General features: G+C 38.7%; 1 protein-coding gene across 1 annotated transcript in view; it reads left to right on the plus strand.

Annotated features, from left to right (window-relative positions):
• The window catches only part of ASCC3 (activating signal cointegrator 1 complex subunit 3), a 349,893-nt gene extending 348,201 nt beyond the window's left edge, over window positions 1–1,692 (plus strand). The window contains exons 41-42 of the mRNA XM_042478523.1: window positions 615–790; window positions 891–1,692. Of these exons, the coding sequence (XP_042334457.1) occupies window positions 615–790; window positions 891–1,041 (327 nt within the window). The 3' untranslated portion in view covers window positions 1,042–1,692. The remainder of the gene's footprint in view (window positions 1–614; window positions 791–890) is intronic.
• The last annotated feature ends 11,011 nt before the right edge of the window (window positions 1,693–12,703 follow it).

A 12,703-nucleotide genomic window follows, 5' to 3' on the forward strand; every position in this document is an offset into this window, starting at 1 on the left:
CCGATGGTGTTGGACCCGCCCCCTCACTCTCCCTAGGCTGGATGATGACAGTTGGCCGTGGGGGGAGGTGTGACGATTTTAACAACTTCTTCGCAGATAAAATATCTCAGATTGTTTAGTTCCTCACATTGGTGCCAAATGCCCATTGCTGATGTTACCCTTAGGTACATTATTCATCATGGCATGATTCCATCAGCTGATTTTGATATACTTGAAAAGTCACACAGTGATTGATAGTAATTGTTCAAACTTTAATTTTTCTAAGCCCAGTGAAAATTCAGGATTGTGCCAACTGGTCCCACTGCACCCAGCAAAGAATGTGAAAAGACCATACAGTGAATCAGTACATTTTTATAAATATGTTTACATTTTTTTGTATTTAAATATAAAGAATCAATTTTTATATAGGTCATGCTGTGCTGGATCAAATGGTGAGTCATTTCACTGTCATTTCAACCACTTCCTTAAGCAGAAGCCTGCAAAACAAATTTAAGGCTGTGCAGAGAGCTGCAAGGGGGGAAGAGAAAAGAAGTGAGGCCCATTGCACTAGCAGACTTCCACTAGGGCAATATTGGAGTTACCCTGCTCTTAACTGGTGCTTTCCTTCCTTCTAGGGCAAGCAAGACAGCAAAGCAGTTGCACCTCGGTTCCCTAAGACCAAAGATGAAGGATGGTTCTTGATCCTAGGAGAAGTTGACAAGAAAGAGCTTATTGCTTTGAAACGAGTTGGATATGTCAGAAGTCACAGTGCAATCTCAGTTGGTTTTTATACCCCAGAAACCCCTGGAAAGTAAGATGATGCAGAATAGAGATCACAGCTTGAATTTTTGAACTTTGGCTTCTTCCAAGAAAGAAACTAATACATCTTCTTTTATATATATATCTTACAGGTATATCTACACATTATATCTTATGAGTGACAGCTATCTTGGAATGGACCAACAATATGACATTTATCTGAATATCCTACCAGCTTGTACTTCTGCACAGGTCAATACAGAAACCTCTGATGCCTTAAATGACCTGAGTCTGAAACAATAAGGCCTGTGTACTCTCTCTCTCTTGCTAGCATGTTCATTCTGGGAAAGGTAAACAGTGTTTGCCTTAGCACAATCAGCATTGAACTTTGACATCCAAGAAATTGAAAATGACTGCTGTATGGATTCTGATAGCCACAGTGGCCTTTTACCTGATAAAAGGATTGCATTTTTAAAAAATAGAAATTTTGTGTAATCCATCTGTTTTCCTATTAATACATATGCCACAGTCTGATTTTGGCAGGTCAGTACCTGAAAGGAATTAATATTTTAATTTGCAAGCTCTACCTTTTCCACTAGAATACATGGAATTGTTATTGTCACCACTCACTGTGATCTGGAAACATCATTTAAATGAGCATGCACATCGGGAGAGTTCACTACAGTAGCCTGAATTCTTGAAGATCCAGCTGTGGTCCGGAAGAACTCTTTGAGAGCATGGATATACACAGAGGATGCCTTTCAGACACAGCCATTCTGTGTCCATGCATTTTGTCCTCTTTTTAATTTATGAGAAATAGGAAAAAGAAATATTGCTGAGGTGCATTGCAAGCATTTGTACTGAAGACAAAATGCTTGTAACAAATATGTCATCCTGGATTTTTCAATGTAAAATGTATAGGAAAGTAGTAATAAATTTCAGCACTTAAGCACATCATATGTTTGAAAGTCATTGTACCCATGAGCCTTCTTCAGAAATTCACCGTGCACTGTTCTTTTGATGGATTCTGCCTTTCAAGTTATAGAGAGAGGTGCTTTCTGCACCACCATTTGGGACGTCCTCCGGACGTCCCATTTTAAAAAAGGGGCGTCTCTTATAGACGCCCCTGGGCCTAGTACGGACTCCGTCCGTACAAGATGGCGGCGGCCCTTCTACATGGCCAGCGCCATCTTTGCATATCGGACACTGAGCGTCCGTACGCGTCGCGCCGCTTGTGACGTAGCGAGCGCGCCCCTGGCGCCTCGCTATGTCGCAAACGCGACGGAAAAAGAAGCTCCATTTTGGAGCTTCTTTTTCGGTCCGCGCGGGAGTCGGGCCGTGTGAAGGCTCCGGCTCCCTCGCGGACCTACTGGCGGCAGCGGCAGACCGCCACAAAGCGGCGGTCTGTACCCCGCCAGAGTATCTAAGTTGATAGCTGAGTTTGACTTTATTATTACTAATTTATTAAAAATACTTCCAACATGACTTTCAGGACACATTGCAGTCACAAGAAAGTTCACAAAAAGATTTGGAACACACACAAAAACGTTAAAAGTGAACAAGAAATACCCTTTCCAAAGCCCTTACCTCAGTGGGCATGTCTCATCTACAGTATATTTTAACCTCCATATATACTAGTATGTTTAGCTATTCTTTTGCTTTGTTTCTATTTCTTTTCCTTTCTTTCTTTCCTTTCTTTCTTTCTCTTTCTTTTCTTTCTTTAATTTCTGAGAACAGTAACATGGAGTGCTTTGCTCATTAGTACATTATTGCTGTGTCTGACAAATGCAGTGTTAAGAAGCCCTGAAAAGCCATTGAGTTTTGTTGGGCACTGATAACTTGAGCTATTCCTTTATATCTGTTTGCCCATTTAATGGCCCAGTAGTAGCTGGCAGCTAAAAACCATGCACAAAACTACATAGTACAGTGGTACCCCGGGATACGAAAGCACCGCGTTACGAAATTTCCGGGATACGAAAAAATTCTATAGGAAAAAACTGTTCCGGGTTACGTTTTTTTTTTTCCGGCTTACGAAAAAAATTTTTGGTGCTTTTCGGCGCTTTTTCACACGAAATCGCGGCTTCCAGCGCTAGCGCCTATGGCTTTTTCGGCTAGCGAAAGATTTCGGGTTACGAAGGGCGCCGCGGAACGGATTATTTTCGTAACCCGGGGTACCACTGTACTCAGTATTAAGGTTTGCCACTGTAACCAGAAGTTGCACATTGTTTCCAATCTTGCTTAATATGTTTTGTCATTGGCCTAGAACCTGACACTCAGTAGCTGCTTCAGTAGAAATTTCTTCACCCTGCCTCCTGAAAACTGGCTCCAAAGGGTTTCCCAGCTCTGGACAACCAGTCCTGGGAGTGCAGTGGGAAGGAAAACAGACATCCTGTTCCAATTCCATTCATGAAAAGAATTTGATTATTATTATTATTATTATTATTATTATTATTATTAACCTTTATTTATATAGTGCTGTAAATTTACACAGCGCTGTACATACAATCTTTTAGTTAGACGGTTTCCTGCCCTCAGGCTTATAATCTAAGAAGACACGACACAGAAGGAGAAGGGAGTGGTGGTGGGGAATGGGATCAGGTCCAGCAGTTCTTCTCCACCTCCGAGGCCTGGACCAAGGCAGATGGACTGGAGGAAGGGCTTGGCTTCTTAGTGGTCAGTGGAACTATAACCTATTTTACAGCAGACATTCACTAAATGCAGCAGATGACAGAGTGACATACCAGTACTACTCTTGTATCCTCTGTTATCTTTCAATTGCAGCATGCTAATTTTGCTTAGTCCCCTTTACTGGATATGTCAGATATTCCATCTCTAAGCTTTTACACTATTTCAATACCAATATTACCATATTATATTTGAAGGCATACTGTATTTGAAAGCATGTGTTAAAATGCATAGGATTGAGATTCAAACTCCTGTTGTCAGATTTGCAATATACTTGTTGCAAAATAAATACATCACATTGGAAAGAGTTTAATTTTTGATCTTCAAATTTTTGGCACAAGGGACTGCAGAAGAACATTTCTGAACATCTTCCATAAGGTGAGCATGTCATCAAACTGTTTTTAATTATTCCAACAGAAAGAATGGATTGGATAGTTATGAAGAGTCATCCTTAAGTAGCAAGTACAGTGTGCCCATGTCAACCACAGGCTTGCCATCCATGGTTTGAGCTTCTGTGGATGGCAAGCCCTGGCTTTTTCAATGGGTGTGTGCACACGTGGTGGCGTGAATGGGCACAAGCACCCATTGAAAAGAAAGGGACTTAAGGTCCTATGTTTTTTGCTATCCACGAGGGGGGTGTCTGGAATGGATCCTGTGTGGATAGCAAGGGCATACTCTATCCCTATCTGAGTTAACTGCCTTATTAATCCACTTGAATTACTTGCATTTTGAAAATTTTGGAATACACCAAATTCTGATAATATTCAGAAAGTGTATCCAATCATTTTTTTAAATTTTATTTGTAAAAGCTTTTAGCTGTCATTAAAAACATATATACATACACATAAATTGCATATACATTTTGAAAATGTACACAAACTAGTACACAAACTAGACAACACAATTACATAGAAGAAACAACAAATAAAATGACTTCCCTCCCTCTACATCATGAATATATTTATTCTTTTTGTTTGTTTCTTTTTTTTTCCTATTCAGTATATAAACTCATTATTATTTTTAGTATTTATTTCCCCATCCCCCCCATTCATTATTTAATGCCATTTTCCATTCATGTGAGTTATACATATATTATAAAACTTAACCGTTTTTTAATCTTCTATTCAAAATACACTTTCCCCATATTTGTGTACAATATATCCATAGGTTTGAACAATCTTCATTATGCTTATTCATTGATTTATTTCTATTTAAGCAGGTTAACTTATCTATTTCCATAAAATCATATAACTTAAGCAACCATTCAGTACTATCCAATACAGTACTTCCTTTGCTTTCAATTTATTGGCATCTATAATTCTTGCCGCTATTATAATAGAAAATAAAAGCTTGCCATATTTTATTTATATTTTCTCAGTTATTCCATGTAGGTACTTTTTAGGGTCCATCTTTATATTTATGTTTTTTGTTTATTTATGTTCCTAATTAATGAATGTATTTGTTTCTAATACTTTTTTGATTTTCTGCAATCCCACAATACGATAGAGAGCACTTCCAACATTCATTTTTGGCATTTTTGTATATGTTTTCCATTATATCATAGTGTATGTCTTAATTTTGTTTTCCCCATCCCCCATTCTTCAAACTGTGTTGGTCATCCTATATCTTGGGCCCATTTAATCATATCATTCTTAACACCTTCATCCTCCATTTCTAAATTCAGTAAAACCTTGTATAATTTTGATATTGAATTTTGGTTTTCACTCAATATCAGCTTCCTAAAGTCCAAATATTATTTTACTATTCTGTTTGATTTCTCATCCATTTTTTAACATTTCTGGTAGTTGTCTATATAGAAACTGATTGCAACATAGTTCTTCCTGGTTTAATTCTTCCACTATCTTTTTCTATATTTTCCTATATCCAGTATTAAAAGTTCTGCATATGTTAGCCGTGTTCACTTCCTAATTTCTCTCTTTTATAGAAGGTTTCATTTATGGATGTCCATCTCAGTATTTTATATCTTAGGTGGAGTTTACATTTAGTCTATATCCTTAGTAGAGATTTCCTTATGTAGTGATTGTTAAAGACATTATTTACTTTTATTTTCCAATACTATAGGTAAGCATGCCATCCATATCTTATTTCCAGTCCTAGCTGTAAGAGTCTTCTGTTCTCCAATCTCATGCAATCTGAGCCATTCAAGGCAACACACATGATAAGAAAATTGTATCCAGTCATTTTGAGGGATCTCAGAAATCCAGTTTCTCTTATGCTGCTATGTCTGAAGATGAATAAAATGCCATGACACATTTAAAACCACAGTGCAACAATGTAATTCTATGAACAGTGGTAATACAACAGAAATTTTAATAGAATTTAATTTTGCTCACCATTACAAGTCTTCTAATATACCAAGATGTTGTGTTCAAGTGGCATAAGCAATTAATTATAGTTCAGGGTTTCTATTTTGTTTTATTCTATGCTTTAAACTCAAACAGTGGTTGTGGTGGTGTTCACCTAGCTCTAAACACAATGGCTGAACACAATAAACCTACCCTTCTGCAACTTGCCCAAAAGAACCCAAATCCTAATGAGCTACTTGCTGGAGAAAGAGGGGAACTGTATCCCCCCCCCCCCCCCCCCCCATGACCAGCTGTGCCATGTCTTACAAAATTCTTGGGCTGCATGGAAAAGATGCGAATGGCAGAAAGTGCTTCTCTCCCCCTGCAGGAGGAACATTTTTGTGCACAGTTTTATGAATCCTGAATCTCAGACTCTGGATCCCAGACTCAATCGGGATCAATCTTGTTAAATCCAGGATGTCGCCAGGCTGTTCCAGGGCGCTAAATCTGGGATGAGAATCATGTATCCTTCCAGATCATGTTACAAATGCAAATTCCAACAGACCTAGGCAACAAAACTGATGGGGAGGAATGCTGAGAGCTGCAAAGTGAGAACATCTGGAGTGACATGTGAGCAAAGAAATCTGACATTGTCCTCATGCAGAATTATTACCATTACCGTTTCAGCTGAGATCCTGCATCACACTCACTGCAATGTGTAACTTTACAACAACAAAGCTATGTCACTGATACAGTATGTAGCAATATTGTGTTAGCAATGGGAGTCCCCACTGCACAACAAGGCACCATGAAACAAGGGGGCATTTTTCTGCAAGGCATCCATGACTTACCACTGCCTGCCATTCTGGATTAACCCCATGGCTCTATAGCACTGTTATTGCACAAAGGCAGCCTGGCCTGCAAAATGCCATACTATTTTGCATCACAACTCTTGTACAATGGCCACACTGCTAATTCTGCTTGTGCAATGGTCCCAAAAGTTTCCTGGAAACACAACTGGTGCACAATGCCACAATTCTAAACTGTACTATTTAGAATAGTTGGTTTACAACACTGTAAAATTCCAGTCCTAGAATAATTGTAGAGAATGCCAGCCTATATTTTAAATTGGGGGCAGGGAGTTGTGACTCCATCCAGTGACTATATCCCCCATCGGAAACAACATTTATCTTACAGTAGTCATAGTAATCTTCACTCTTGTCCAATTCATAAACTATGTTGCATGTATAAATATGTAGCACTTCTTAGTTATTCCTGTTCTCTGGGAAAGAAGTATTCTTTTACCCAAGTGGAGCTCATCATGCCAAATCTCTGTGCCATCGATATTCCAGAGCTTAGTTTGATCATTCAGTTCTTCTTCATGGTCTCTGCGAAGCACACAAATGGATTATTCTGCGCAAAATAACCCATTTGTGTGGATTCGCAGATGACCACTCTGTAACTACAGTTACGGGTAAGCAACCTGTCCTTGTGTTTGCCTGCTATACTAATTATTACTATTACGCTGATTTTCAGAGTTAAATAATGGATTTCTGTTATAAATGCAGAGTCCATATCATGGAAAATTAAGTAAGGCAATTTGATTGAAATCAGCTTTTATATAAAATGTTCATTTAGACCTAAAGTTAAGGTTAGACCCATCTAGATTAAACCCACTACGATCAATGGATGTTATGAGGGACTAATAACTTCTCAATTCAATGGATCTATGCTTCTTGGGACAAACATTGAATTTAGCCTCATATTTGATTAACATTGTGCCCACAAAAAATTTCACTCGGTTTTTGTTCACAAAAACAATTATAATTGTATTTGTTGTTGTGTGCCTTCTAATTGTTTCCAACTTATGGCAACCCTAAAGTGAACCTTTCATTGGGTTTTCTTGACAAGATGTGTTAAAAGGGGAGTTATCTTTCTCTTCTTCTGAAGGTGAAAGAGTGTGGCTTATCCATGGCTGAGTGGGGGTTTGAAGCCTGGTCTCCAGAGTCATAGGCCAATGCTCAAACCACAACTGCACACTGACTCTATTGCATTATCATAACATTGTTCATAGTGTTCATTTAAAATATTTCAGAGGTTTAAATGCTTACTAACTACACCAATAGGTCAGTTAACAAGTCAACAGTAATATTGGCATTATATACATAAATCAGGCTTAATCTTGTTAAACCGACTGCAGAATCCGGTTTATACAGACTTGGTAGTAAGGGGGAAAAAATACTTCAAATATTTCCTCAACAAAACCTTTACATTATTCTGACTGCAGTTTACAATTTTACGTTGTTACCAGAAGCCATATTTTTAACAAGATGACCAAAGATGTATCCCAAACACTTATATTTCAAACAGATGATTTTATATGTTCTATGTTTGTTACCGCATATAGAGTTACCTGTTAAATGTGCTCTAGAATCAGAAGGAAATCGTAATTATGTATTATGTAACAAGCACTTTTTTGCTAAGTGATGAAAGTATCTAAGGCCATAAGGATAAGGAATTAGAGAGTTATCATATAACTCATGATGGTAATAAAAGCAACGGTAAGAGTTCATGGGAAAGTATCTCTTACTGAATTTACCAGCCAAAACTTCTGACACCACTTGGACAGAAGATGTAGAGACAGAAACTAATGAAGTATGAGAACTATCATACAAATGAAAGGTGTTTTTTTCCCCCATGTACTGGAAAATGTCACTGAAGGGTTGTCATTTTCATTCATTTCCAAGAGTCTCTCTAGAGCTGCATGATTCCCACCCCAGTCTTATACCAGGCCAGAGAACAAAGAGCAACCGGAATTATAAATGCCACATGATTTTTTTTAAACAAACAGGTTAGTGTGTTACAAGAGTTTTCTGATTATGTCACCAATTGCATTGGTTAAGTTAAATATTCAGAAACCACTGAGCCAAAGACAGCCTCTGGGATTTTCTGGATGAAAATCACACAAGGTTGAATTTTTTGCATGGCACTGTTACTTTGTCAATATAAAATTGAAAGAGAAGGTATGAAAGAGATGACTGCAACACAGTAAAGTTGCTCTGCAAAGTAATGAAATTGCAGACTGGGGCAGCAAATTGAGCAAATCGGTACTTATCTCATAATATTTAGTTTGACTTAAGTACTTGTCAGTCCACTGTGGGTTTTTTGTGTGTCCGCTGTGCCTAATAAAGTAGCGTGTTTGTTTTAGCATGGTTGAGTTTTTTAAATCTGTCGCACTTTACCAACACTTACTGAAGAAAAGCTAAATTGGTCATCCACACTTTTACTGAGGAGGTTTGGATTCTACAAACCCAACAGAGGGACCAGCAATGGTATGAGGTTAAACAACTGTGTCTTTAAGTGAGCGAGTATAATTTGTGCCAGGAAATCTTTTGAGAAGGATCTCTAGCACATCTACTACTTAGATCTTTCTGTCAGTTACTTTATAGAGAATTGCTTACTTCAGAGACGAAATAATCCTTATACAGGAAAGATTCTCCACAGTGATTAAGAGTCTTGGTTCGTATCTCCTAATGAAGCTTCAGAAGCTTCAGACCTCCTTGTAACTTGACTCCTGCATTCTTCAAGTCAATGAGTCCTCCTAATGAACAATTTATCTGATTCTGTATACCTGGAAAATTACAATCTTCTCTGCTCTTGGCAACTGAGGAAAGCTCACGCCTCTTCCTTACAGTTCTTATTGCCTAATCATTATGATTTAGTATAGCCTTTGTAAAATACAAGTGCTCTTACTAAACCACACCTTGTTTATGCCCCATATAATTAAAATTCTGCTTTTAATTGATTATAATCTATTTGTAATTAAGACCAAGTATACTTTCCCTGTAAATTTTAAAGATGACAAAGGTTATAAAATTCTGTGAACAATAAATTTCTGTTAAGAAGGCCCATTTTCATTTGCTTGCTATCAGAAAACACAATTCTAACTCATTATGATTCCACTTCAGATGCCATGGCTATGCTCTATGGAATCCTGGTGTTTGTAGTTTAGGGAGGGATATTCAGAGTTCTCAGTCAGAAAGCTCCTCTATAGACCCCAAGAGTCCACAGGATGCAGCCATGACTGTTAAAGTGGAATCAGTGCTAAAATTGTGTAGTGTGGAAGAACCCTTGCTCACTCTTGTCCCATGTTAGAATTCAAACGCATATGAATTCCTATGTCCAAATGATAAGAGGAACCCTTTGTTTGTTTGTTTCCTTGCTTGCTTGTTTTTTGATGGCCATGTCTTTGCATGTTTGGATAAGTTATAGAGTGGGGCAAGTAGTTATTCTATCTTGAAACAATTCAGATTTCATATTTTCCAAAGATCTGATGAATCCCAGCATGGTGTAGTGGTTTCAGGGTTGGACTTTGACTCTGGAGACCAGAATTCGAATCCCAGATCAGCCTTGAAACCCAGTGGGTGACCTTAGGCATGTCACATGCTCTCAGCCTCGGGGGAAGGAAATGGCAACCCCCCTCATCAAATCTCACCAAGAAAACCCCAGTATAGGTTCACCGTAGAGTCACCAGAAGTCAGAAATGACTTGAAGGCACACAACAGCAATCTTACATTTGATGCGAAGGTCAAATACATCCTAGCTATGACATCTGCCTTGGAATCCTATGTTCAAGAGCATATGCCTCTGAGGGCACCTTCTGAGGGTAGCCAAAGGGCACAGCAGCTGACTTGGTTCTTTGTTATGGTCTTCCTAGAGAAAGAAAACAGGAAGCCAGTCTAGACCATAGCTCCTCATAATGGTGGTCCAAGGACTGGTGCTGTTCTGGAAGCCATCCACTGCTGGTTTGCAGGGTTTCTAGGAAAGAAACTGTTGCAGTCAATCGGCACAAATATGATACTGATCCTGGGCACATTAGGAAAAAAATAGCCAGTCCCCCTCATCAGCCTGAAAAAAACTGGGCTGGATTGAATTTTGTCCTGACCCAGCAAAGCTTTTCCTATCTTCATTTGTCCAAGCTTTCGGGTGACACATTTCCTCAGCCACCAGACAAATTTTACTCCATTCCCCCCTTCTCTTCCCACACCTGCTGCTGTCTGCCTTTAAGTCATTTCTGATTTATGGCAACCCTAAGACAAACCTATCATGGTGTGGGGGGAGGGGTTGTTTGTTTGTTTGGCAAGATTTGTTCAGAGGGGAATTGCCTTTGCCTTCCTCTGAGCCTGAGAGAGTGTGACTTGCCTACGGTCACTCAGTGGGTTTCTGTGGCTGAACAGGGATTCAAATCCTGATCTCCAGAGTCATAGTCCAATGCTCAAACCTCTACACCACACTGGCTCTCAGTACTGGATAAATTATCAGGAAATTGACTACTTAGATGGATAGTTACCTTGTTTAAAAATACTTCGACATGTGTAAGTGTAAAATACATCACTAAGGGGTTTGTTTCCCCAAATGTAGGATATTATGAGTCCCTCCCTCCCACTGCTTCCCTTTTCTTCCTTTTTCTCCTTTTCCCATTCAGTCGTAGTTTGATACATTCACTCACATTCATGTATTAGGGATCCCTAGAGACTGCTTCTAATTCCAAGTTAATCTTGCTGATTCCAAAAGACGTGTTCTTATTTAGAATGGCCACATGACTCTTTTTTTCTCTCCTAAAGAGGTGTGACATTTTTAGCAGCAAATCAAAAGGCAAGCACTGAAAACTCAGGATTGAAATTAATGCATGAAAGTCGAAACTGTTGCTGCCATTTATATGCATTCTACAGGATGTTCACTGCACACCCTTGGAAATGCAGCATGAAGCACTGTTTTTCCTTCATTGTTTATTCATATTTGAGAAGTCATTATTGTACTTTCATATATTCCTGAAGCATTCCCATCGTGAAGCAGAAATCGTAACTAATTAATTGTCACATAGCTTTTATCTAAAGGAAGTCCTTTCATGAAGTGCTTATAGTGAAATTTCTCCTCATGAAAAGTGTTAAACGTTTTCACTTAGGACATTTTCTGATGCCAAAGTCACTTTTAAAAAGCTTGGTAGTTTGGGTTTGGGTATGTTGTTTTTTTACACACCTTCATTTATTTGACAGCAATTCTGTTTCATTAGGGACTAATTACTCCATGCAATATTGCTGCCAGTGTCAGTCTCTGACAAATGTTAATCTGTCTTTTTTTTTCCAGAGGTGCATCAGTTAACTTTTGATGTGATTCTAGTGTAAGAATGAAAGGATAGATGCTATGTTGTTCAAGAGGATGTTTGCATAGATCAAAGAGTGTCCTACAGGGGGAAAAACTGCTCTTGGAATAATTTCAACACATTTTTGTTTTTCCAGCCAGAGTGTTTCCAAAACATGTAAGAACAAAATACACATTTTAAGACTGTGGAATGCTACCACCAGTAAGAGTGGACAAGAGAAAGGTCCCCATGGCTAACCTAACATTGTTAACAAGGTAGTCCAAAGAACATGGGCAAACAGTGGGGACCAAAGATTAAATTCTAGGTCTAATTGGCAATTTTAAAAAACAAACATACTATCAGGTCCAGTACTATCCATATTTCAAGAACTCAAATTGCTCATTGTGGAAGCAACAGGCAGATTAGAACTTTGGTACTAGTGAATGGGAGTGAAGTCAGGAAAAGGTGGGAGCTGCTCCCAGGAGTCAGTATATAAGAGGGAGGAGCAGATTTGAAAGGGATGTTGATGTTTAGTATGCCCTGAAGGGTGAAGAGCCATTGAGGCGAGGTTAGGCTGCTATGAAGGGCAGTTAGAAAGGGTTTTAGGTACCCAAGAATGACATGAAGAGTGTCCTTAATTATATAGTTGTAGTGTCCTGCGGAAGACATAGTGTTTGGTGACTAGTGGAGTCACAGGTAACCAGAAGGATTATACGATACAAAAGTTTAATAAAGGTTCTGTGAGAACTTAGTCTGTAAGGGAACATATATGTCAAGCTATAAAGAAACAATTACAAAGACAAGCTAAAGAAACTGGCAAATTGTGTAACTA

The sequence above is a fragment of the Sceloporus undulatus genome, chromosome 1 (genome assembly GCF_019175285.1).
Source record: "Sceloporus undulatus isolate JIND9_A2432 ecotype Alabama chromosome 1, SceUnd_v1.1, whole genome shotgun sequence".
In the NCBI taxonomy this organism is placed as follows: domain Eukaryota; kingdom Metazoa; phylum Chordata; class Lepidosauria; order Squamata; family Phrynosomatidae; genus Sceloporus; species Sceloporus undulatus.